The 27,125-nt window shown below is 33.1% G+C and overlaps 1 protein-coding gene across 2 annotated transcripts in view; it reads left to right on the top strand.

Moving 5' to 3' along the window:
- cntn5 (contactin 5) overlaps positions 1 to 27,125 on the top strand; it is a 111,342-nt gene that overhangs the window by 18,316 nt on the left and 65,901 nt on the right. For both annotated transcript variants that reach the window (XM_029447059.1, XM_029447058.1), the window contains exon 2: positions 16,376 to 16,494. In XM_029447059.1, the coding sequence (XP_029302919.1) occupies positions 16,440 to 16,494 (55 nt within the window). In that variant the 5' untranslated portion in view covers positions 16,376 to 16,439. The remainder of the gene's footprint in view (positions 1 to 16,375; positions 16,495 to 27,125) is intronic.

Here is a 27,125-nt window from a genome sequence, read left to right as displayed (position 1 = left end):
CAGTAAATAAAATGTAGATAATCCAATAATAATACATTTTATTTGTAAAGCTCCTTTCATAGCTAAAAGCAATCTCAAGGCGCTAAAATAGAAAGCTATGCCAAAATAGCTTTCTATCGTGGACGTTTGTGGTGCAGTTCCTTCTTCCGTGTGGCAGTCTGGCTGCCTGTTAAGCTTTCATTACAGTATGAGGTGGAACTCTCAGGAATTTTGGCGGGGGGACATGACATAAATGGGTTACCTATAGAACTGTTTCATCTTAGTTTTCCGTTTCACAAACAAGTGCATGATGCATCCTCTAGATTGCTTCTGGAAAATAGAGATTTTCTGCTTGTGCTGCTAGATACAGACATGGGTAGATCAAACATCCACAGGCATGTCATTATGCATATCAGAGCCGTATCAAAGGAAGCAGTACATGAATGTATTTACTTCACGTTACACTTGTTGACACCTTGCTTTGATGATTTCAAGTTTTCACCATTTGCAGTAATTAAAATAAACTATTTTTTCTAAACCCTCAACTTATACAGTTTGTCCTTGTGCTCAGTAACCTCAGTGGAAAATAAACTACTTACTATTTTGGCAATCTAGAAATCCAGCATTCATTTTTATTAGTCCTCATGCTTTAAGGCTTTAGGAGTGGCACTTGATCAATAACTGAAAAGACAAGCCATGTTTGGTAAAGAACATACAACCAATACATTATCCTATGTAATTATTGTACCATACACTTTTACTGTAAATTGTTGTACAACTTTATCACAATCTGGTTTCCAAAGCAGTTTCTTAAACTCCTTACTCACACAAATAACGAGCTCTAAGAATAGCAACGTGTAAATGTGACTGTAAATGTTCGATGAGTCATTCCAGTATTCAGTTGTGCTGCTTAGTTTACTGTACAAGGCAGTTACAGGAGATTCTCTTTTGCATTAATGCAGGAATCCCACAGGTCTTTCTGGTCCAAATGCTTTCTAATAACTTATTTGAAGACTTGGGTCTCCGAGATGAAAGTGTTTGTGTTAAGATAATAGATAACTAACTGAATTAAAGGCATCCGTTTTGGACACATTTGTGCAGCGGTGTTCATGATACTATCTAATTATGAGCTCAAGATTGATTCTATTCAGGAATCCTTACAGATTTCATTTTCTCTGTGTTTCTCTGCAGAGCATGTCATGTTAAAAAATAACAAATGTAGTTGATGCGGAGATTGTGGGATATTTCATTGATAAGCTGGACCCCAGTCAGACATAATCAGAATCATGAGATGATTGGAAAATCTGTGAAAATCTTGCTAATCTATGAAATACTATAAAGTTACAATGTGTACGCATTTTCAAGAAATAAATAATGCAACAAATTAATTTCACCTCCCACTGTTTGCCTGCAATTGGCTTTTCAATGATTTAGTTGCATTTAATTTCCTGGAGGGGTGTTTCTGAAATGGGCACAGTCGAGTAGTCTATTGGCCACAGCTTAGGAAACAATGGTGAAAAGACAGAGCAGAATGTGTAAATGTGCAGCAGACAGGACCCATTCTAAAACAATATTAACATTGACATTGCTCGCAGATTGGCTGCATTCACCACCTGCTTCTCCAACAGCTCTGATGGCTCTATATATGCTGTTTACCTCACCCCCAGGCTACATGCCATTTCTAAGCAGACAGCTCATCAACATGAGTGACAAGTGAAGGAATGGGAACTTGACCAACTAAGGGGGGGTTGATAGTGGCACAAATAATCCACAATCTGTCTCAAAGACATGCTATACTATAGCTTTAATTCTCTTTTTAATTTGGTACAGATGTTAGCTGGTATTTTCTAAGGGAGGAAAAAGCTCCATTTAAATGACTTATCACCCATATTTCCCATGCTATTCCAGGAACTGAAAATGGTGAAAGTCCAATCAAAAGCATTCAACAATATCCCCTCCTGGACCTGGTCCCTCTCCCTATTAGTTGTTTTTAAGCGTTTGCTCGGGCTTTAACGTGACTTAACTAAAGGCTTATCTAGAAAATGTGTACATTTGAGAAAGGGCTTGTTTTGGTCAAAGGAGTGAAACTGTGGTGAGAGTAATCCCCATATTATCATGTTTTAACTTCATCCCCTTGCACTTGGATTAAAACCTCCAGCGTGTGTAACGAGACTCATTCTAAAGAGCTTAGAAGCGTGTTTAGGCTGAAATACAAGAATGTCTCTGAGCAATGTTTGCTGTCTTTTATTGACTTTATTAACTTTATTTGTCTTTTAAAGTTTATTTTGTCATAATGCAAATTGATTTCTTCCCCCTGAGAAGTACTTCTGTAGATTGTGCAGTTTAATTTATTTAGATTCCAAATTCCAAGGCTTTCATAATACCATAACAATAAAACATCACTCGCTCACACAAAAAAATACAAATAAATGAATTATGCAAACGAAAAATTGTCACTAATCACTATTTTGAAAATGTTATATATATTTTTCACACCACATCAGACTGCCATAACCTTTCCTGCTTTACAATTACATGTTGCTGCTTTTGTTACGAGAGCCGTGGAGGAAGAGGTTTGGAGTTGGCAGAGTAACTTAAAGATAAAATTCACTCCAGCTCTTGTTTGTACATGATGACATGTGCATTTGTACATTAACATTTACAGATGGAAATATATGTGGAAGGGGACAGAGAAACCCTGTATTGTCCAGGTCCAAGTGTCACAGTAAAATGAAGCTTTTGAAGTAGGTCAAGGTATGCTTGGGGGTGGCTCTTCAAAATGAACTCTGATATGCTGCCATGTGCTGCTTCTGTGTCTGGTTTGTTCCAGGTCTGTGTCCTCCCAGAAAACAGACACATGTATCTTATTGTACAATATTGTGGCTCATTAGCTCCACAATTTCAATTGTTTATCAAATTAAAATGTATTACATATACACACAAAGTAAGGCTGATATTCCTAATAGTAGAGCAAATAAGAGAATGGATTTTACTTCAAAGAAATCTGTAATATACACCAAAGTCTTCAAGTGTTCATGTCACAATATCCTCAAATCAATGACATACCATAAAAGTATCATAGAGAGCAGTGAAATGTCGTTCATTCACAGCCTCATACACATGTTTTTAGGATGATTATATTCAAGTGCTTATTGAGGAAAAAAAGAGATGTGTGCTCCTGCTATTTGTAGCATTACAGAATGCAACTATAGCTCTGTGATTACTATCATTACCACCACTGCAATCACCTCTTCTTATTATTGTCATTTGCACAAGCATACTGTAGTGTGTATAATCGCATTGAACAATTGGAAGGAGAACCAAAAGCTAACATCATGTTACCCCATGTTTTATCATTTTATTTACTTACAAAGTGTCATATATATATTGCGTGCATGCGCGTGTGTGTGCTGTACTCTACAACAACGTCTCATCCTTGTATAGATCTTCCTTGATGCACATCATGTATGCTAATTGGAATTGAGAAGGTGAGACGAGGATGTGTGAAAACTATAATTACAATCAGGATCTGGGTTTATCTGGATATACAATTTGTCATTCCGGCGTCCGCTTGTCTATATGACTCAACCTCTGTTCATCTAATACCTTTGGTGAAAATAAAGAGGTTAGATCCATGACATATTTGTGCTTAGGCATGAGTAGAGAAACTAGTTCTTGAATAATCCATAATTTTTCCGGTTTTACACGAATGTCAGTGCTGAATAACAGGGTACATATGCTACAACAGGACTTGCAAAAATACATAGCGCATGCTCACACTGCAGAGGATAGATCATACCATTTTTACAAGGCTTTCAGAAGCACAGTTCTACAGTCTGTCTTGTATTGTCTTGAAATGACACAATAATTCTGTTACGAGTGGCAGATGAGAATGCATCTACTGGTATCGGGCCATCTTAACTCGGAATGTCAAACCTCAGCCTGCAAACCATGTCTGCATTTGTTGCATGTGTTACAGCCCTGTGGAAACACAGGCATGAGGCTAAGTAGAGGCATCACATTCAGAGCTGTCAGTGCACCTTGTTGCGCCCTGCACACCACCTCATTAATAACCATCTGGCTGGGCTGTGATCGCCTGGACTGAAGGGAGGCAGCATTCAGTGCCACTGCCCCCCTATATGTGTGTGTGTGTGTGTGTGTGTGTGTGTGTGTGTGTGTGTGTGTGTGTGTATATGTATGTATATGTATGTATATATATATATAATTTATTTATTGCACACACCTGGAAAAGTTGCAGGGTACTATGGAGTGGGCTGTTTTTGTAGACTAGTACATGGATACAGGAGATTCCTCTATGGGAGAGACACAAACATGAAAGTAATTGTCAGGATATATAATTCCACCCTGGACCATTTTCAGCCAGCATAACAGTCTGTGTTAGAATAGTGGCCAAATGTTCTTTTTGTATTATTGGTGGATTGTATGTTTATTATTATGATTTGCTTGTAACTTATTTCATGTTTGGCTGCCTAATTGAGCCCACCTTTTCATACCGGTATGCTCTAAAGTACTGGTTCCCAACCTGAGCTTCTTGACCTCCACTAGGGGTAGCTAAAACTTCAGTGGGGGGTCGCGATGCCTTCGTGATTTTAAATGAAAAAAAAAAAAATACAGTTAGAATTTTCTTAATTTATGTGAAAAAAGCTAAATGAAAAGTTATTTTTAAAGTTTGGATTATTATTTAAGATGTGCATTTCACAGACTAAGACCACGGTGAAAACCTGAACACAGGCTATAATACAAGAGCCTTCCCTCTGTGCAAAACAGCCTCGTCCTGCATTAGAAAAGTTAAAACAACCAAAGCGCTAATAGAACAATGGCAAAGCCTAAGGGAGAAGAACACACTGAACTCGTCTAAAAAGAGTCTATTTATTATGTATGATTGTTAGAAAATAAAATGTACATAATACAGATTAATCATTGTAATACAGTTCCTTAAAATAACAGGAAAACTCATCTCAGAGGCAATTTTCACAGGAAATAATCAGCTCAAAATGAATCCAAATCACTTGTTTTACAAAAACGTCCTACAGTTATTGCATTCACTATTTGAGTTGATTGTGCAGTGTATCAGTTGTTCTGTACTATTACTGTTATGCATTGAATATAACATGAAATATCCATAAAATATGACACTCAGTCATAGAGGTCGTCAGTTTACTCGTTGGTAGAAAAGGTCCGTTAAGAAAAAAGGTTGGGAAAGCCTACATGCTGGTTGTCTCTTGTGATTCAAAAAACAACTCTCCCAATTTATCCTCACGTATAAAGTATATGGTTGACTGGAAAGTGAAAGCTGAGAGCACAAAGAACATGTCTGGCAGAGTTCTGTGAGACATTGAGCAGTCAAGGAGGGTGAACTTTACATTGTCTGAGTGCAGACCAACTTTATTTGATACACACCCGGGACCCACGCTCTCCGATAGATACTTGACAGTAGACAAGAGAGATTCACAAGTCCCAGGTAACTAAAGAAGTAGTATTTTCCAGAAAACGCATCTTCTCGAAACATTTTCTATCTTCATTTACTGTAATCAGGACTTGCAGTACACTGTATTTTGTACATTTACAACTATTATTATTAAAGATGATCTGATACGACTTTTTTCAGGCAACTCCAGGGAAATAAGACTCAAGCACGATTGCTTTTTATTGACTTTTCTTCTGCTTTTAATTGTATCTCGCCACATGTTCCTACTCAAAGGCTCTTATCTCATTTTAATATGGGTTTTAGTAGAGTATGTTGGCTCACTGACTTCTTAACGAACATACCTATCTCAGGGTCCTTGTTAATGGAACCCTGTCCAGTAAACTCTCATCTTCATCTGGATCGCCTCAGGGCTGTGTGCTTTCAACACTTTTATTAATTTTATATACAAATAAATGCCAAAGCAATCATTTATCAAAATGTGTCCATAAGTGTACCGATGAGATGTTCGTCTCCTGCAGAGTGTGGAGCAAAATCATCGTCTTTGATGCATTATCTTTCCTCCAAATAAATGTGGGTAAGACCAAAGAAATGTTTATTGATTTTGGGAGGAGGCCCCTTCCCCCTTCCCCCTTCCCCTGCACAGTGTGTGATTGAGGGTGAGTCAGTGGCAGCACGCAGCAAGACACGTATTTGGGCTCTGTCCTAGACAAGAAGCTTAAATTTGATGCAAATACAGATGCTATATGCAAAGAGGCAAATCAATGGTTGTTCTTTTGAAGGAAGTTTTAATGTGGACAACTTTGGAACCCCAACATCCTTTGCATGTTAAGTTCCAGATGCTTCCATCAGAGTGGAGGTTTAGTCTCCCTAAAGGTAGCTGTAATAGATACAGATTGTCCTTTGTTCCACCTGCTTTGGTTTTTTAAACAAACCATAACTCCAAATGTCATGTCATTGCATTTCTTCTTCCATGATTCATGGTGACAGTGTAGGAGATATGGATCTTGTGCTGTGTTGTTTTTTTTGTATCGTATGTATTTGTTTAGACTACCGTCTGTGAAACAAATTGAGTCTGGATTCCCTTTCGATACTGTATATGTTGATACCAGTACTAATCTGAAGCTCATTCTTTCATATTCTGCTTCATCCTAAATCTTAAATAAGCCAGTCAAACTGCTAACAGCTAAGCAGAGTAACTGATCAAATTGTTAATCGCCTGTGCATGACAGACATTGTTAAAATATGCTGTAGGACATTTTATCATGAACATGTGTTTAGCACTTGCCAGAGAACTGCACGCTGCTGGAATTTAATTATTTATTTATTCCAAAAGGTCCACTTTTACTTCCTTTGGACCCATATATGTAATGAACCTTCATTTATATATACTCAATATGAATTACTGTCAATACCAACATGGCTGTCATAACATTCCTTTTCATCATGCGCCTGGAATTTAGCCTTTTTGTAATCGTTTCCTACAATCTTTTTGAATTCCAGTCTCACTTGAAAAGCACACATTTTTATTTTCAGAGGATATCTGGGTTTTTTGGTAGCACCTTTTTTTATTTTCTAAAATGAACAAAACAAAACATGCATAATTTGCAATAATCACAGCTGGCAAGAGATGAAAAAAAGAGGAGCTGCTGGTGGATTTCCGTTCTATTGACTCCAGTTTCCAACTGAGGGCTGATGTGGAAGTTGTTCAGTCTAACACGTACTCAGGAGGTTGCTTGACAACAAGCTGACCTATGTAGCCATGTATAGAGTAACACTTCCTTTATTGAGGAGATTTTAATGTATGCTATATGCTTCAGCTCATGTTCTATCACACAGCTAGGGTATGTTTTATTTCTAAGCTGCTGCGTGGAATTTTAAAGTTATATTGAACTTTATCGGCGGTGAAAAGGAGCACGATGTTCAGCAGCATGTGCAGACAGCGGTCTAGAAAGCAGACCTTCAGCTTGTTTCTTTATATTGGTGAGATAGAGTGACCAGTATGACGTTTGTTAAAATGTTTCCAGCTGTAGATAAAAGGCTTACAGAAAAGAGTAGAATATTACACATGACAGCAAAAACAGCTTACAAGGAAGGACGTTGATAATTATGTTTGTTTATCGCTCTTTCTTTCACTCTCTGTTTTTTCCTGTTTCTAAATAACAGATAGGGTAATCACTAAGTGACTAATAGTGTAACCCACACGTTCTAATGCTGGTGCATTCTGGAAGGATAGGGAGCAAATGAGGTGAGGCAAAGACAAGGAGGCATAAAGGATTAATGTGGGACGACTCCTGCTGGATCTGGACATGCTTCTCTCAACCCACAGAGCTGTCAGTGCCCCTGTATTAATGATCACAATGACAACTTAAATGAAGATGGGAGAGCCTGTTAGTAAAGGAAGAAAGGAAGGAGAGAAATAAAGAGAGCATACATTCACACATGTTGACCATTAGCATTCTTTGCAAACATAATTGTATTCATAATATATTACTGCTATAATCTTTAAAAGCACCTTTATAAATATGGCAACAAAATCTGACCAAACACTGATATTCAGGTGAACAAGCTTTAGAACGTGTTTGAATTTTCTTTGGAATGAATTACAGTGTAGTATTTATTAGGGGTGTGAATCTTTGGGTTCTCATGATTCTATCTCTATATATTATATTATATTATAACTCATGATTCTATCTATATATTATATTATATGTCATGATTCTATCTCTATATATTATATTATATTATAACTCATGATTCTATCTATATATTATATTATATGTCATGATTCTATCTCTATATATTATATTATATCTCATGATTCTATCTATATATTATATTATATTATAACTCATGATTCTATCTATATATTATATTATATGTCATGATTATATCTATATATTATATTATATGTCATGATTCTATCTATATATTATATTATATGTCATGATTCTATCTATATATTATATTATGTCATGATTCTATCTCTATATATTATATTATATGTCATGATTCTATCTCTATATATTATATTATAACTCATGATTCTATCTATATATTATATTATATGTCATGATTCTATCTCTATATATTATATCTCATGATTATATCTCTATATATTATATTATATGTCATGATTCTATCTCTATATATTATATCTCATGATTCTATCTATATATTATATCTCATGATTCTATCTCTAAATATTATATTATAGCTCATGATTCTATCTATATATTATATTATATGTCATGATTCTATCTCTATATATTCTATCTCATGATTATATCTCTATATATTATATTATATGTCATGATTCTATCTCTATATATTATATCTCATGATTCTATCTATATATTATATCTCATGATTCTATCTCTATATTATATTATATCTCATGATTCTATCTATATATTATATTATATATCATGATTCTATCTCTATATATTATATTATATCTCATGATTCTATCTCTATATATTATATTATATATCATGATTCTATCTATATATATTATATCTCATGATTCTATCTATATATTATAATATATCTCATGATTCTATCTCTAAATATTATATTATATCTCATGATTCTATCTCTATATATTATATTATATATCATGATTCTATCTCTGTTTTATATTATATCTCATGATTCTATCTCTATATATTATATTATATCTCATGATTCTATCTCTATATATTATATTATAACTCATGATTCTATCTCTAAATATTATATTATATCTCATGATTCTATCTATATATTATATTATATCTCATGATTATATCTCTATATATTATATTATATCTCATGATTCTATCTCTATATATTATATTATATCTCATGATTCTATCTCTAAATATTATATTATATCTCATGATTCTATCTCTAAATATTATATTATATCTCATGATTCTATCTCTATATATTATATTATATCTCATGATTCTATCTCTAAATATTATATTATATCTCATGATTCTATCTCTATATATTATATTCTATCTCATGATTTTATCTCTATATATTATATTATATATCATGAGTCTATCTCTATATATTATATTATATCTCATAATTCTATCTCTATATATTATATTATATCTCATGATTCTATCTCTATATATTATATTATATCTCATGATTCTATCTCTATATATTATATTATAGCTCATGATTCTATCTCTAAATATTATATTATATCTCATGATTCTATCTCTATATATTATATTATATATCATGATTCTATCTATATATATTATATCTCATGATTCTATCTATATATTATAATATATCTCATGATTCTATCTCTAAATATTATATTATATCTCATGATTCTATCTCTATATATTATATTATATATCATGATTCTATCTCTGTTTTATATTATATCTCATGATTCTATCTCTATATATTATATTATATCTCATGATTCTATCTCTATATATTATATTATAACTCATGATTCTATCTCTAAATATTATATTATATCTCATGATTCTATCTCTATATATTATATTATATCTCATGATTATATCTCTATATATTATATTATATCTCATGATTCTATCTCTATATATTATATTATATCTCATGATTCTATCTCTAAATATTATATTATATCTCATGATTCTATCTCTAAATATTATATTATATCTCATGATTCTATCTCTATATATTATATTATATCTCATGATTCTATCTCTAAATATTATATTATATCTCATGATTCTATCTCTATATATTATATTATATCTCATGATTTTATCTCTATATATTATATTATATATCATGAGTCTATCTCTATATATTATATTATATCTCATAATTCTATCTCTATATATTATATTATATCTCATGATTCTATCTCTATATATTATATTATATCTCATGATTCTATATCTATATATTATATTATAGCTCATGATTCTATCTCTAAATATTATATTATATCTCATGATTCTATCTCTAAATATTATATTATATCTCATGATTCTATCTCTATATATTATATTCTATCTCATGATTCTATCTCTATATATTATATTATATATCATGAGTCTATCTCTATATATTATATTCTATCTCATGATTCTATCTCTATATATTATATTATATCCCATGATTCTATCTCTATACATTATATCTCATGATTCTATCTCTAAATATTAAATTATATCTCATGATTCTATCTCTATATATTATATCTCATGATTCTGGCTCTATATATTATATTATATCTCATGATTCTATCTCTAAATATTATATTATATCTCATGATTCTATCTATATATTATATTATATATCATGATTCTATCTATATATTATATTATATCTCATGATTCTATCTCTATATATTATATAATAACTCATGATTCTATCTATATATTATATTATATGTCATGATTCTATCTCTATATATTATATTATATCTCATGATTCTATCTCTAAATATTATATTATATCTCATGATTCTATCTCTAAATATTATATTATATCTCATGATTCTATCTCTATATATTATATTATATCTCATGATTCTATCTCTAAATATTATATTATATCTCATGATTCTATCTCTATATATTATATTATATCTCATGATTCTATCTCTATATATTATATCTCATGATTTTATCTCTATATATTATATTATGTCTCATGATTCTATCTCTATATATTATATCTCATGATTCTGGCTCTATATATTATATTATATCTCATGATTCTATCTCTAAATATTATATTATATCTCATGATTCTATCTATATATTATATTATATCTCATGATTCTATCTATATATTATATTATATCTCATGATTCTATCTCTATATATTATATTATATCTCATGATTCTATCTCTAAATATTATATTATATCTCATGATTCTATCTATATATTATATTATATCTCATGATTCTATCTCTATATATTATATTATATCTCATGATTCTATCTATATATTATATTATATCTCATGATTCTATCTATATATTATATTATATCTCATGATTCTATCTCTATATATTATATTATATCTCATGATTCTATCTCTAAATATTATATTATATCTCATGATTCTATCTCTAAATATTATATTATATCTCATGATTCTATCTCTATATATTATATTATATCTCATGATTCTATCTATATATTATATTATATGTCATGATTCTATCTCTATATATTATATTATATCTCATGATTCTATCTCTAAATATTATATCTCATGATTCTGGCTCTATATATTATATTATATCTCATGATTCTATCTCTAAATATTATATTATATCTCATGATTCTATCTATATATTATATTATATCTCATGATTCTATCTATATATTATATTATGTCTCATGATTCTATCTCTATATATTATATCTCATGATTCTGGCTCTATATATTATATTATATCTCATGATTCTATCTCTAAATATTATATTATATCTCATGATTCTATCTATATATTATATTATATCTCATGATTCTATCTATATATTATATTATATCTCATGATTCTATCTCTATATATTATATTATATCTCATGATTCTATCTCTAAATATTATATTATATCTCATGATTCTATCTCTAAATATTATATTATATCTCATGATTCTATCTCTATATATTATATTATATCTCATGATTCTATCTCTATATATTATATTATATATCATGAGTCTATCTCTATATATTATATTATATCTCATGATTCTATCTCTATATATTATATTATATCTCATGATTCTATCTATATATTATATCTCATGATTCTATCTCTATATATTATATTATATATCATGAGTCTATCTCTATATATTATATTATATCTCATGATTCTATCTCTAAATATTATATTATATCTCATGATTCTATCTCTAAATATTATATTATATATCATGATTCTATCTCTGTTTTATATTATATCTCATGATTCTATCTCTATATATTATATTATATCTCATGATTCTATCTCTATATATTATATTATATCTCATGATTCTATCTCTAAATATTATATTATATCTCATGATTCTATCTCTAAATATTATATTATATCTCATGATTCTATCTCTATATATTATAATATATATCATGATTCTATCTCTATATATTATATTATATCTCATGATTCTATCTCTATGTATTATATTATATCTCATGATTCTATCTCTAAATATTATATTATATCTCATGATTCTATCTCTATATATTATATTATATCTCATGATTCTATCTCTATATATTATATTATATCTCATGAGTCTATCTCTATATATTATATTATATCTCATGATTCTATCTCTAAATATTATATTATATCTCATGATTCTATCTCTAAATATTATATTATATATCATGATTCTATCTCTGTTTTATATTATATCTCATGATTCTATCTCTATATATTATATTATATATCATGAGTCTATCTCTATATATTATATTATATCTCATGATTCTATCTCTAAATATTATATTATATCTCATGATTCTATCTCTATATATTATATTATATCTCATGATTCTATCTCTATATATTATATTATATATCATGAGTCTATCTCTATATATTATATTATATCTCATGATTCTATCTATATATTATATTATATCTCATGATTCTATCTCTATATATTATATCTCATGATTCTATCTCTATATATTATATTATATATCATGAGTCTATCTCTATATATTATATTATATCTCATGATTCTATCACTAAATATTATATTATATCTCATGATTCTATCTCTAAATATTATATTATATCTCATGATTCTATCTCTATATATTATATTATATCTCATTATTCTATCTCTAAATATTATATTATATCTCATGATTCTATCTCTAAATATTATATTATATCTCGTGATTCTATCTCTATATATTATAATATATATCATGATTCTATCTCTATATATTATATTATATCTCATGATTCTATCTATATATTATATCTCATGATTCTATCTCTATATATTATATTATAACTCATGATTCTCTCTCTATATATTATATCTCATGATTCTATCTCTATATATTATATTATATATCATGTTTCTATCTTTAAATATTATATCTCATGATTCTATATATATATTATATTATATCTCATGATTCTATCTCTATATATTATAATATATCTCATGATTCTATCTCTAAATATTATATTATATCTCATGATTCTATCTCTATATATTATAATATATCTCATGATTCTATCTCTAAATATTATATTATATCTCATGATTCTATCTCTATATATTATAATATATCTCATGATTCTATCTCTAAATATTATATTATATCTCATGATTCTATCTCTATATATTATATTATATATCATGATTCCATCTCTATGTTTTATATTATATTTCATGATTCTATCTCTATATATTATATTATATCTCATGATTCTATCTCTAAATATTATATTATATCTCATGATTCTATCTCTATATATTATATTATATCTCATGATTCTATCTCTAATGTTTATATTATATCTCATGATTCTATCTCTATATATTATATTATATCTCATGATTCTATCTCTAAATATTATATTATATCTCATGATTCTATCTCTATATATTATATCTCATGATTCTGGCTCTATATATTATATTATATCTCATGATTCTATCTCTAAATATTATATTATATATCATGATTCTATCTCTATATATTATATTATATCTCATGATTCTATCTCTATATATTATATTATATCTAATGATTCTATCTCTAAATATTATATTATATCTCATGATTCTATCTCTAAATATTATATTATATCTCATGATTCTATCTCTATATATTATATCTCATGATTCTGGCTCTATATATTATATTATATCTCATGATTATATCTCTAAATATTATATTATATCTCATGATTCTATCTCTATATATTATATTATATATCATGATTCTATCTCTATATATTATATTATATCTCATGATTCTATCTCTATGTTTTATATTATATCTCTTGATTCTATCTCTATATATTATATTATATCTCATGATTCTATCTCTAAATATTATATTATATCTCATGATTCTATCTCTATATATTATATCTCATGATTCTGGCTCTATATATTATATTATATCTCATGATTCTATCTCTAAATATTATATTATATCTCATGATTCTATCTCTATATATTATATTATATATCATGATTCTATCTCTATATATTATATTATATCTCATGATTCTATCTCTATATATTATATTATATCTCATGATTCTATCTCTAAATATTATATTATATCTCATGATTCTATCTCTAAATATTATATTATATCTCATGATTCTATCTCTAAATATTATATTATATATCATGATTCTATCTCTATATATTATATTATATTATATATCATGATTATATCTCTATATATTATATTATATATCATGATTCTATCTCTATATATTATATTATATCTCATGATTCTATCTATATATTATATTATATCTCATGATTCTATCTCTATATATTATATTATATATCATGATTCTATCTCTATATATTATATTATATTATATCTCATGATTCTATCTCTATATATTATATTATATCTCATGATTCTATCTCTATATATTATATCTCATGATTCTATCTCGATATATAGTTTGCATAACATTTTTGCAAGTTGTGAATCGATGCAGAATCTTAGAAAATAAGAATCTTGAATTCTTACATGAATCGATTTTTTCCTGCCACCGCAAGAATATATTTACATTGCTTTCCGTGGTTGAGCACAAACAATTCAAGACAACAAAAAACCTATTCTGACTGTTACTGAGAAGGCAATAGGATTTTTGTATAAGGGCACTTGGTAGGGGTCAGTTTATAGGTCAGGTAAAGTGATTGTCAAAATATATTAAGCCATCCCTGTTGCTGCAGAAGCAACTCCTGTTGTCAGGGTGTCTGCATGGGTTAGTATTCTAACTTAGTCTGCACAGGTTTATTAAAATGCAGTTAAATATAAAAAAAACAATAACAATGATTGAAGTCTCGGATGAAATTAATCAAACCACAAGTTAAACAAACTACAACATTTAAAAAAAATAATGCTTTGAAGACTGTGTATGGTAAGAACTAAGAATATTCTCAGAAGGGTCTTAATACAGAAAATAACCAAAGTCCATTACGTTATGCAGAAGCTCCACATCGTCCATTATTTTTTGGACACCTTGTTGTGCTTAAATGCTTATGTAGATGATTTGTATTAAATTAGGGAATACTTCTATTTAGAAAAAAGTACATATAATGTTTGCTCAGAGAGTCATTTATTCTCAGCAGCAGCAACACATTCCTCAGACTGTGTGTGTGTGTGTGTGTGTGTGTGTGTGTGTGTGTGTGTGTGTGTGCACTTGCACTATTTTTCTGTGTATCAAGTATATGAATACATTGGAATTCAGGACTATGCGGTTATTGATAAAAAATAGCAATAACCCATTGCAGTGCGTAGTTAGTCTAGATTACACAATTGAATTGATTTTATGACACGTGTGATTTTTCGCAGTCTATTGAGAAACAATGTTTTGAATAGTAATAATGCTTTTGAACCTGATACAGTAAGTTCTATAAATAACAAGAAATATACAGGCTCTGCTGACTTTCTTTCCACATAAATTACTGCAGCGGTGACAAACTGCTGTTCCCTGCAAAGCTATGTTTCGCCTGGTGAAGTCACAAGAAAAAGCCTAGCCCAATTTAATGTTTTACCTGAAATACTGAAGCATGGTTAACCTTTATCTTTATTGATCCCATGTGCAAAGACGTCATTTATTGAGATTAGCGCGGTGATTTGAATTGACAAGTGCAGAGTTCTACAGCGTGCGTCTGTCCGGATGTATGTAATAACCAGAAGTATAGCCTCCCAACAATTGTCTTTGTGTCCCTCTCTGTTTGTAGGCACAGCTTTAATGAAGAAGCAGACCTGCTAACATTCTTGCAGAAGGGACCCTCTTCAATAAGTATGGGGTCACCATGGAAACCATTTCTCCTCCTGTCTGTCATCAGTGGCCTTTCAGGTAAGAAATTCAAAAGGCATTGTTGAGAGATGTCGACATGTAATAGTGATACAGAATATTCTGTCTGAAGCACTGCTATTAGAAGAAATTGTACAATGCACGCTGACATCTACCGTAATGACATGTCAGTTGTACATGTGACACAGCTGGAAGATTATCATGTATGGATCTGAGAGGTGCTGTGTCTTTTCACTCATGCAGAGGACGAGTCCACATCTTTGAAATAATGACTTTTGCATGATTAGAAGTAAAGATGCCGTGGCTCATTGAGCATTCGTATTCTGTGAGACCGTTTGAGTTTTAGATATTCGACGGGGTTTCCACACCTTTGTGTCTATGTCATGTCATGGTGGCTGTAAACAGCTGTCAGAAAAAGCATCAGCCAGTGACAAGGCCACATTTCACAGTACTTACTATTTGCATAACATCATTTGAACAGCAGGGTTAATAAGCTTGACAAATTCTACTTGATAAATACTTTCCTACTTAATAATAATGAAGTATCCTCCGTTAGTGCCTTAGTGGCCCAGTAGGAATCAGAACCTCAACATTGCCGAGCTCTGCTCCGGCCACTGAGTTGAGCTTTCTGGTATAATTTAAAGTTCCAGATCAAGTGTCTCCCTCGGACAGTCTAGATCATATGTTTGTCGGTCTAATGGATTCTGCTCTTTTTAATGGTTCTTTCAACCCACCAGAGGAGGGTTCATGCTCCCTGTGGCTCTCGACGAGCTCCGATTACGGGAGTCAAAAACGTGTCTGCCAGTTAAACCATACTATTAAACGGAAATGACTCCTTCTTAACTTTCAAACCAGGTCTCTAGGGACTGTTTCATTTTTTATAAATTGTGGACATTTTTAGAAGATACTCATCTGATATAATCAGCACTACAAATACATGGAGGTTAACAAGGTCGCACCCTGCTGACCTAACGTGAACGAGTTTTGAAAGGTGACACTTGCCACAGGTTTAAAGCCTGCTGTTTTGTTTTGATGTCACGTTTGCTCCACTAATAGCTCACTAAAGTCTTTTAAAGGGCAAAGCCAGTATGAAGTAGAACTAAGGTTATTCATTGTAACCCTAGTTCTCTAGAATCTCTAACAATGTCACACTGCTGCTCTTTCAGTCAGTAACTTTGAGGATGCTGGCATTGGGTAACACAACAATTGGTTTTCATACGACTACTATAGGCCATATTGTGAATTTTGCATTGTGATCCTTTGATTCACTGTGTTTTATATTCAAGACAGTGTAAATAGGTGTTTTCATTCACATACTTGATGCCTAATGTGTTGTACACTGTTGCTGTTTGCTATATCGGGTTCTAGTAATGTACAATGTACTGTACAAAAAGCAACAATGCAGTAAAAACAACAGCAAAGCTGTTTCAGTGTTACACATCTTCTTTGTTCCAAGACAAGGAGCTGTGTAAGGCTTCTATAGTGAGAGATAGAGTTAGCCACTTGTATGAAGGCTGCCAGTGTGAAAGCCAATTCAGCACTATTGTATGATGCATATTGTCCTGTGTACATTCTCTTCTCTAAACGTACGCTAAAGGGAAGACAGGCCTGTGGTTTTGTTTGCATAATCACTTAGAATGTTGTTGTAGTCTAATCGTAAGCATTTTATCTCTAAATCTCGCTCCCCAAGGAGTTTGTGAAAGTGATTCAAGAGAAGCGTGGGGATGTGTAAGAGAAATGGTGAGGCTACGTGAGGATTTCACCAGCAATGTAGCTCGCTGACAAAACAATAAACTTAAATAACCAAAGAAAAGGCTTAATCAAGCCTGATTATGTCATGTTACTTGTGAGGCTCATCTGGCTTCAGAGATACAGCAGAGAACAAGAACGTGTGGTGGATATTAGCACTCTTAAAGTAATACTATCAAAAATGGGTATCTGTAGCGATATTCCCTGGAAATTGACATTACATGCAGTTACCGCTTATCGCCATAGGTGCCGCCAAAGAGAATGAAACGGAGATCTGCAGGATTGTTACTTTAAGTAAATTGCAGTACTGACAATTCAACGTGTGCGTCCTGTGTGGTCCTTGAAGCAGATCAAGGTATGCTAGGGGGAAATAAAATTCTAAGGCTACTACAGTACTGTAGGTGCTGTTGTTGTTGCAAACACTATGAACATAGAAATGGGAAAACTGAATGGAAAATCAACAGACAACAATGAATAGAGCCACAGTACTGTAAAGTATTAATGGTACTATCAGTATTGTATAATCTCTATCTATTACTAATGTTTGCTGGGAACACAATGCGGAGAGTTTAGTGTTGCTATTAAACTCTGAAATGTATTAGCATTGGACAACCAAACCATATTGTTGACCTCACCCCAACTCTATCCTGCCCTTATTCCAACCTTAACTCACTTACTAACAATTATTATTCATGTTATTGCATGTATCGTAAAAAAAGTACTTTTTAGAGTAGTAATAGTAACTTGAACTTTATAATTCTTACTGTGATACCTTTAAAAACAGTATAGAAACATAGAACATAGAATAAGAACATGTACTGTACTGGTTTTTTACTATATGAACTACAGTAATCATTATAGAAGCCATTGCAGAAAAGCTAGAGGTTATCAAGACCTAAACCAGTTTATTAAGTTTCTAAAGGGACTTAGTGGCTTGTGCAGTTCATTTGTTTCAGTTGAGTTAGTTCTGTCCATTGATTTTTGATCTCAGGATTTGGTTATGTGGTACCTTGGGTGCATAAAGTTGACAGAATTCGCTCCGCTTGTTCATTATAGGTATCTCAGCCCTCTGTTACTACAATGACTCCTCTTCTCTTACTGCTTTGCAAAATAATTGCCTGTCAGCACAATAGGTAAGCTTCTTCTCACAAGCTTTATAGGGCTTTTTTATGGCATTGATTTTTCCACCTTTATATTCCACACTCGTTTTGAGAGAATTATGTGACCATGTCGACTTTTGTCCCCAAAATTGCCATTTCAGCCATCAGAGATAAAAAATATCTCGATTTCCTGGAACCGAAAAGTTTCAGACAAACTTAATACAAGCTCATGAAATCAGCCTCCTGCGCAGTGAAATGCGGTGAGGTTCATGCGGTGAGGTTCATGGCTGGGGAGTCACTGACTCTTTCAGAGTCAGATTTACAAATATATGAACCCAACTGAGTAGCTTATTCACTATTTACTGGTTATTTTTCACATCTCATATCATCATTCTTTATACACACACACACACACACACGCACACACACACACACACACACACACACACACACACACACACACACACACACACACACACAGGTAAGGTACATATTTGGCCAAAAAGGAACGTTACATTTATAGCGGCTCAGAGAGGTACATGTATTTGCTCTGCACCCTCCATAACGTTTTTAGTCTGATTCTTTGATTCATTCACTGCACTATTAACAAATTAAAATTTTATTTAAGGTCAAAATGTAGTTTTTAATTTAAATATTGGATTGTTTTCTCTTAGTCAGATCACATTTTCAATAAAATTGTGGTCTTACCTTTACTTGTAAAATCTTCCATTTTTGGCCGTCAGTCGGAGAAACTAAACTAAACGGTGCTACAGTGCAGCTGACTGACGTTAGCTAGCAGTAGCTTGTTGGCACTACCGTCTCTGCGTAGAAGAACAGCAGCTACAAATACCTGTGGGCTCACATGCGCCCTCTTCAGTGTGGCAGAGTACTGTCTGCCTCACCTGGTGTTTTTACACTGTGGTTTTATGTCACATCAGCAAGACTAAATATGTTACACACATACATTACATACATTAACTGGACTATGGAAAGTCAGGACTCATAATGAAAGTGTCTGTAAACATTATATTGGCGACATACAGAGACATAGCAACAGGCACGCGCCAAATGCATGTGCTCAATCTAGTTTGCAAGGGATTGAGCAATCCGAAGGGAGGCTCAGCTCGTCGCTGCCTCAGCTCGCATCTCTCCTGTATCTGAACAGAGAATACGCAAATTCATCGATTTTGACTATAACAATGATCAAAATTATTGGAATCGTACAGATAATGCAGTTTATAGCACAGACCAGTGGAAAAATATACATTTATATTAATTTGATTGTTATTTGTTTTTTTTACTTTTCATGACTGCCTCCCCTGACCGCACGTCCCTAATCCTACTTAGTACACTGTGTATCTGAATGGCATTACAGGAAAGGAAAGTAGAGTGCTGTTCCTGTTTTTACCTTGAGTCAAATATGATATTATGCAAATTGTTGAACTGCAAGTCATTCATCTTTCTTTCTTTTTTTTTTTTTTTTAGCAATGATGAGGTCACAAAATTATTTCCATTGAATGAACCATTACATTATAGTTGCACTGTTTTCACATTAGCAAACTGCATTTGCATGACCAAGATTACCCGGTTTAATATGGTGGCCCAGTTTGTCTGCTGTTTCCAAGTACATAGACAAATGCATATAATAAATCAATTCTGGTGCAATAATTTCATTTTAGTTTGATGGAAAATGCAGCACATTCACATAGAGATAAATGCATTGTGATGTGGTCCACGCTGGTGATCACAATAGTTCCATTCATACAATTCTGGTCTGCAGTTTTCCTTTATAAAGTCTTTTATTTTTCTTGAATGAGATAGCTAAGAGATAGAACATAGTGTGTAGACAATCAGATTTAATATGCAAAAAGGAGATTCACACCATACATCCGTATCGTCCTCAGGCCTTTTGTTGTCTTATAACAAGTAATGACAGCTCTTTACTTGTTTTAGCTGTCTTTTTTCTTTGGCATTGGGAGAAAGTTTCTGAGCTCTTTCCTGTTTGGTTGTTTTAGAGGGATGATTCTCAGTGGACTTTTATCAGATCTCCTGAAGGAACTTGTATTTCCTGTATCGTTGTATCATCATCCATCCACCTATTAACAGCTGAGCGTTGCCTTATCAATAAGTGAAATCACATCAGTCAAATAAGTGTTGCACATTCTGTCTGCAGCACTGACACCATCGTGGTACTATTGATATTTAAATTGTGAAACAAAAGAAAGAACAAACATGTTTAATGTTGAAGCCGCCACAATGTTGAAAGATAAGTCAATGGGTTCTGTTTTTGAGGGAGGGTTGTTTTTTTACACAACAATCACTTCTAATGTTGGGCCACAGGTAAGAAAGAAAATCTATAAAAGTTGTGGTTTTCCACTTTCGTCAAAACAGCGCTTTGAGCCGAGTATGCTGAGATCACAACTGTCAGAAATATGTCACATTTTAGTGAGAGTGCCGCACTTCAAACTGGTTTTCAATATGTTCAGCAGCAGGAGCAATGAGCAGCCACTCCCAGGGGTGTAATGAAGTCTTTGTCTATTATGATACTTTTGACATGATGGCTTGGGTAACGCAGTATTGACCTGCTGTTCTCTCTGAATGTTCTGAAAATGCTCACTTTGAAGATATTTGGGGAGTCTAAGCACAGACGGTGTCGTATGCTGTACATATTGTAAAACCAAATTGTTGAGGCAAATGTGTAATTTGTGCTATGGGACTTTATAAATAACATTTGATTGATTGAAGACAATAGACGGTTCTTTTTTATTTTCCCCTGTACCTGTCTCCACTGTCCAGCCCTTATTCATTCCATAGATATTTAAATCACACAGTAGCAAAGAGGGCAGCACAATTAGATGTCTCTCATGTTTAAAAGTGGGCTGTGCAGGCATGATGTCTGGGGCCATTTCTTTCCTCCCCCCAGTCTGCCTCTGATTGAAATACAATGTAGCTTGGAGTGTTAAGTGTGGAATGGTAATTCAACTGTTCCTTAGCTAACTCTGAGGTATCTCAATATTAAAAGTGGGTTGCAGGGAATATAGATGTGTAGTGCTGTATAAGTGATGCATGAAGTCATTTTCACCAAGGGCAAAAGAGTCGTGCACTAGAAATATGGTTGCGTATAGGGAAATGGATGAGTATTTGCATGCACTACACGGTGCTGGACCATGCAATGAATATATTGCTGTGATTTTATTCCTTGATAAATACACATTAAAATACAGCTTTGTTAAAAGTGTCTCAAGGATTAGAGGTTAACTCCAATTCCCAATGGCCCAACATCCCAGTAACTCACATGACACAATCAATGCCTTAAACAATAATGAGAAGTTGCAACTCTTCAGGTTATTTTCTTTTTGTGTACAAAAACACAAACTTTGAGATCTATTTGTGGGTCCCACCATCAGGAACTAATGGACTTTCTCCAACTGGCAGGAGGATCTGAGTTGTGACAGCCTCTCTCACACTCACAACTTGAGCCCGGGAAATGAAATGAAAAAGAAAGGCATTGTTGAGTTCTGTAAGCATGAGAAGTTGGGCTCAACATTCAAGTCTTGGCAGTAAAGCTTCTTTGGTGGTTACAGTGATCAACACTATAATGAGTACCCAGGGATTTTGAATTTGGCATTTCATTGTACACAAGTACATACAATGAGCCCGTTTGTGAGGTTGCTATATATTGTGCCACATAGCCTGAAGCAAAGTACAAAGGTTTTTGTCATTTGCTTATTATTTTTGATACATAATAAAACATGTGGGACATCTGATTTTGCATCATGTAACTGTAGAATCATGTGTACCTCCAACATACACCTTACATAAAACAAAATCATTTAAAATCATCACCTTGGACTGTGAGAAACACGGGATGGACATTTTTCACAATTTTCTGACATTTTATAGATTAAACGATTAATCGGTAGTGAACATATTCGTTATCTGCAGCTCTACATAATATCATACATAATATCATACATCATATAACATCGCTGCGGCTTCATCGTTACCCTGGCAAGGTTGAAGCAAATCAAACAATCTCCATAGTACGCCAAGGATCAGGACAAAAAGACAGGGTTTATATGTAGTCAGCTGTGATAGGAGGTGAGGTGAGGTTGCATATGATGTATGGATTGTTCTATCAGTAATGATATTCCGCTGAATAAATGGTCTCAAGCATAATCAGCTTCAGTCAATATAATCTCCCTGTGAAGGTCTTCATTAATCTTACAGGCTATGGATAATCATGTCCATCTACTTGAGTCCCCATGAGCGTCTCACCTACTTACTGTATGTTATTCTTATTAAGGTTTCACACTCTGGTCGCCCATTTGCTGCAGAAAAGCCCAAGACTCGCACGTTGTCTCCAGTGCTTTGCCGACCCAATGACCTTTTACAAGTAGATGAGTTTCTCACTGTTTCCCAAGGTCTCCCCTCTGTCCACTTAAAACATGTCATCTTCCCTTAGCCTCTGTTGTTAGTTAGTTTGCATGTCCCTTGTCTCCAAGCCATATAAGTCTCCTCTTTTATCTATTGCTGGATTTCTATAGTATACCAAGAGGTCATCTTGATTAAAGTAAACCCACAGTCTAACATGATAATAGGGACAAGGTAAGAGGAACATTTGGCTTTTTGTTCTTTGATAAGTATAAAATGGCCCTTGTCTTCTTTGGTGATGCTATCATGAAGGGTGCTTTTAAGACTTGAAACGATCACCAATGGCATTGCTCTAGAGCTCCCTAAAATGTGGCAGGTGCAGCCCTTTCGACAACAATGAGTGTTTCTGATTTCGCACCGGCTGAAAGATAGGGATCAGTGGGATCTGCAAGGGTCATTGCTTTTATCAGATGAAGGTGACAGCTGACAAGAGCAAGTGCCTGTCGGCTTCAGTAGTCAAACAAACAAAAGAGATTTTTTCAATATGCTGTATTTATCAGGGTTTAGCCCCAGTATGGAACCTTAATTTCCTGGGGAAAAGAGAATGGACCTTTATAACTTGCACTTATAGACAGAAAAATATGCAAAATGTATAGGCTCTTGCTGACAGAATATACTCCTATGATTTATAAACAAAGACTTCCAAATAATTGTATGTATTTATTTATCCACAACAGGAACTGACAGGCCGCTGCCACTTAAAGTTCTATATTTTTTCTTCAAGATCCCCTCATGATTTAAACGTACATCTTTTGAGTGCACACTCTAATGCTTTTAATTTAGAGTGTTTTCATTAGCAAAGCCATACGCAACCATCATGAATGCAGAGAGGTTGCTGTAACGCTGTAGGGAGAAGAACTTGCTTACTTGTGTGTTATTTCCAGTTTTTTTGTGAGATCCTCCACTGTGTGATTCACTTCTTCTTGTCCAGTATTGCTGGGAATCTCCAGGTATCAATGTGACTTTGATTCAGGGGGCAACCATTCAATTACAAAAATGAAATGAGCCTTTTTGTCCTGACTGTATTTTGAACATTGGCTAAATAAAGGCAGTGCAGCTGTCATCTTTTAGCAGGATACATTTATTTTATAAAAAGCTGTTACCCTGTCATCTCTCACTGCTTTTGTCAACCAGACTGCACTTGTCAGAGAGATCCTGGGTTGTGCTGTCCGTCACATGTACTGTGCACATGTGCAACAAACTGACTAATGTCCAATCTGCTGCTTCTCACATTTTCAGTGTGGGAAACAGGATGATTAGTGTGCGAGCCCCACAAGCCAGATGTGCATGGCAGCCCTTGAAAAGTATGTCTTTAAATATGGGGGAAAATAAATAGTTAACAATTAAACTTTCATTTACCATGATTTATCATTCATTCCTTGTTGATGCACATAGCCAAACTTCTCAGTATTGGTAAATGAACATAGTGTTACCGCCCCCATTTCCTGCAAAATCCAGAATCCACCGCAGAGACGGAAGCGAGTTGGCACTTGAACTCTGAGTACAGTGCCCGTTCCAAACGTGCCTGTTGGGAACGGGCCGATAGCTTGGACTCAGTATTGCTGATTGCAGCTTTCTTGAGAACCGCTCATCCAAACAACCTTAACTGAACTTCCTTGTGTCCAGAGCAATACACCCGCCAAGTGTCAAGTCCATCTGATGAACAGTCACAGGACAGACAGACGGCTTGTGAAATGTACAGTGTTTTAGACATCACAAATGTGCTGATACAGCAACATGTTATGATTAATGTGGCTTTCACCCAACGGGCTAAAACAAAGAAGGAGTTAGTCTTACTGATACATTTTGTATTACTACCTGAAGCGAATTTTTCTTTTTTAATTTAACTTTCCCAGCTGTCGAAGGAAATAGTGGAAGGCGCTGCATTGTTTAGCCAACCATGGGCATCAGCAGCAGGAAATAGTTGACAGCTCAATCCAGCTGAGTCTCACCAAGATAAATGATTTAACTGAGTGCCAACCAACTACTAATTGCTTTGCTTATCAATTTTCAAACTCACAATACCTTTAATTTCAAATGGCGTTCCATATTCTGATTCTCCCCATATAGTAGTACAGTAATTGCTCGCGCCCCATTTGTAGATAGGAGTATTTTTGCAGCTGACAAGTCCCCAAGGGCACATCATTATTTCCCAGTTTTGTTCAGTTCTTTTATAACATACTTTATCATGTAGCGCAAAACACTCCTACCCCCCTTTGCAGAACTCTGATTAGACTCTTGCTGAGCTTCAAGCTTCTAATTTTTTTTGCATTTTTCTTTAAACATTTTATCCAAACTAAAATGCTTCTATATCATCAGTGATTTTTCACTATTTGTTTAAGCTGTATTGTACAGCGGCTTTGGAAACCATGTATTGATGATCAGCTGTCATGGGCGGACTAATTGTGTGTGTAATCTCGAGTTGTTACATTTATAGTATCATAAAAGACAACACACTGGCACATTACCCTACTTAAAGTGGATTGAATTCTTCAAAAGTAAGTAGTAGAATATGGTGACGGCAATGAGAAGTGACAGCCTCAAGTGTAGTTTACATTTCAGAGAGGATATTATTGTGAACCTCCGGTGACTCTTTTACTTTAAAGGAAGCTGTTTCTCTCCTTCTGTTACACCATTTTATTCAATTTGAGACTTTGATGACAGTACTTTTCAGAGTGTTTGTTGTACCTCGTAAGAAGTGCATGTTTTTACCTAAGGCATCGTAAGCGCCTGTACATGGCCCCTCTAACGGTGACTATATGCTAGATGCTCCAGGAAAAGATTAGCTGTTTGGAAGCCAAAGGGGAAAAGACTCCGAGCATCATTCCAGAAATGGAAAAATAAAGAGATTTTCATGTAATAAATGAGGGTATTTATTGGTAATTGAACTTCTTTTTAACAGGTGTCTTGGTGGTGATTTGGAAAAGGATTGTCCGTTAAGTGGATATTAGGCTTAAAGAGGAATTAATATAGGCTCAACGAGGCTTCAAAGCTCCAAATCTACACCATATTGCCTGGTTGTGGATCTTCAGAAGTCTTTTACATACTACTATGTATGAGTTGGTATGCCCATGTTTTTTCAGCAGTACGTGTATTTTCTGCAGACTGCAGGAAATGCATTCTAGGTTTTTCCACCTATTCTACTCTCAGAGCTGTCTCTGAATTGTGACAGCTCTTTATCCTGCTGTCTCTGCTCTTTGTTTCACTTTAGCAAGATCCCTGCCTTGTAGAAAACTATTTTGTTGCACATTATTTCTCATAGAGTAGTATGGGAAACTGATTCGAGCTCATCAGCTTTATAGCAGAGGAGGATAGTACTAAAGATTACAGAGGCAATTGCAGAATTAGTTCTCTCCATTCGGGCCAAATGTTTGTCACCTCTGAGTAATA

The sequence above is a fragment of the Cottoperca gobio genome, chromosome 13 (genome assembly GCF_900634415.1).
Source record: "Cottoperca gobio chromosome 13, fCotGob3.1, whole genome shotgun sequence".
NCBI classification, from domain to species: domain Eukaryota; kingdom Metazoa; phylum Chordata; class Actinopteri; order Perciformes; family Bovichtidae; genus Cottoperca; species Cottoperca gobio.
The sequence above is the reverse complement of the archived record's forward strand: the minus strand, read 5'-3'. Positions and strand labels throughout refer to the sequence as shown.